This window comes from Sinocyclocheilus rhinocerous, unplaced genomic scaffold, assembly GCF_001515625.1.
Source record: "Sinocyclocheilus rhinocerous isolate Xijiao unplaced genomic scaffold, SAMN03320098_v1.1 scaffold225, whole genome shotgun sequence".
In the NCBI taxonomy this organism is placed as follows: Eukaryota; Metazoa; Chordata; class Actinopteri; order Cypriniformes; family Cyprinidae; genus Sinocyclocheilus; species Sinocyclocheilus rhinocerous.
Genome location: NW_015630532.1, coordinates 1,815,195 through 1,817,342, shown reverse-complemented (window position 1 = coordinate 1,817,342; position 2,148 = coordinate 1,815,195). Strand labels below are relative to the sequence as shown.

At 40.0% G+C, this 2,148-nt stretch overlaps 1 protein-coding gene across 5 annotated transcripts in view; it reads right to left on the bottom strand.

The window, feature by feature from the left end:
• LOC107740454 (FH1/FH2 domain-containing protein 1-like) overlaps positions 1-2,148 on the bottom strand; it is a 59,915-nt gene extending 57,767 nt beyond the window's left edge. For 2 of the 5 annotated variants that reach the window (XM_016552899.1, XM_016552900.1), the window contains exons 1-2: positions 1,697-2,148; positions 169-275 (exon numbers count right to left, since the gene is read on the bottom strand). In XM_016552899.1, coding sequence (XP_016408385.1) covers positions 169-275; positions 1,697-1,861 — 272 coding nt within the window. In that variant the 5' untranslated portion in view covers positions 1,862-2,148. The remainder of the gene's footprint in view (positions 1-168; positions 276-1,696) is intronic. The other 3 variants (XM_016552901.1, XM_016552902.1, XM_016552903.1) reach the window with 2 other exon arrangements.

Sequence of the window (2,148 nt, the reverse complement as noted above, 5' to 3'; positions counted from 1 at the left end):
CAATTTCATAAAAAAAAAATGTTGCTTACAGGTCTATTTTTTTTTTTTTTTTTTGCATCTCAGATGCAAGTTTCTATCTCTGGCTAAATGTAAACTAAAAGACAGTGAAAGGAAAAGAGAGGGAAGAGAGAGAGACGATTGGATGGCAAAATATGAAGTCATTCTTACTCCACGTCCTCATAGAGTTGCTCCAGATCATCTCTCTGTTCAGCAAGGGATGAATCCAGATCCAGGTAGTTGCCATTAGAAGCCAGTTGCAGTGCACACTCCTCTAACTGAGAGACAGAAGAACATCATTGCCTAGCACTGTTACTTGACACAGCACATGAACAGATTACGGTTTCATATTAGACTCTTCATGCTTTTTGAATGTGCAACTGGAAGACGAGTCGTCTTCCCACACATTTTGATCTGGCAAGACACAAACTACATCACAACTACAGTAAAAATCCAATCTCAAATGTGTAACTCTTGAGACACATTCACATTATAGCATATGAACATGCACTCATACAAAACAAAACAGACATCATTAGCCGTCAACTAGTGCACAACAAAGAGAGGTCATTGTTGTCGAATGGTGGTGTTTGATACAGAGTCACATCTGAAGCTGTGCTGTAATAATGGGTTGATTGAGGAGCTGAGCTTATCTTCTGTTTACAGATCCCACCCTTTCCGCAAGCATCAACTCACTCTCCAGCTGCAGGCAATTCTGGCGACCCTCTCAAAGAGTTACTTACATTCTCTCACATCATGCACTCAAGGATTCACACACAAACCCATGCACAATTACATGCATGCTTATTTGATCATACAGCCAAACAGAAGTACACTAACAGAAAAAGTACAAAAGCAGTCAATGGGGCGGTACCTTTGTACCTTATCCCTAAAGAGTGCACATTAGTACCAAAATGGTACAATTTAGTACTTAAAGGTGAAATTACAAAGGGCACTGTCCAAGTGACAGCTTTTTGTACTTTTTTTTCTGTGAACAAATAAAGACACTTGGAAACACATTTCTAGTGTGTGCAGCATATATGGACCTTTGAATCCTTTGTTCACAGTATTTTAACACTGTTTACATAATGTCCTGATTGCTAGCATAGCAATTATTAAAACGTTGAAACTCCAGCATCTTCAGTTAGGCAAGTGAACGAGGAGTTACCCAACCTATAGACATTCACATGTCCTTCAATGAGGGCATGTGGTCTTGAATTTGACCATTTACTTCCTTCAAACATTGCACTACACAGGCAATATATTAAAATAATACAGTACACTGTGGTGTTCCATAAGTATTAGAGGCACAAATATCATGTTTTCTGTAGTGTTTGTGTGAACTATAGATATGTATAACAAACTTATATAACATACAACTGACTAATTTCAATTACCGAGGACATACTATCTAGCTGATTTTTCCCCCATTACGAGAAAAGTAGGTGTGTAACATTTCTACATCTCATTCCATTCATTTACGACAGACAGATAGATACCCCATAAACAGGAGTTTCATGTATGGACTATTCAATGACAAAATAAACCAAGCCTTTTGTTAAACAATACAAACTTTAGCCACAACGTCTGAGGTTACACGCAGCTTTAATGGCTAAAATAATCAACTCCCCACGCTGACACTTGTTAGCAGGCATTCGACGCAGGTAAGCAAACCTTCAACATGAGGTAAATGACTAACCTTCAAAGGCGCTTCTAGCAGTTTGTGAATACCGGCGATCTGTTCGTTCAACAGCAAATGCTCGTTGAGGTCATACTGCAGAGGTCTGCGAGGCTCGGGGAAATTTGAGCACACGAATGGGTCCGAGTCCTCCAGGTATTGCACTCGACACGTTATTGTAGCCATGGTTCATCCGTGGTCACAAAGTCTAAAAGTTTCCCGTTTGTTACAAAAAGTCATCTAAAATAAAAAAGCGACTAGCTCGCCACGCGCCGCTGTCAACACTGAAGTGAAACTGGGGCTGTAGTCAAATTAAAGAGCGAAGCTGGGGGGACGTCATCAGTGAGTCACACGCTGGAAATACAGTGATCGATATGAGCTCAGCCGCTCGTATTCATGGTGTCACTCAAGACAATTACAGAAGCAATAAATCATTTAATAGCACATGTTTCATAGGCTATGTTTGTTGTCTT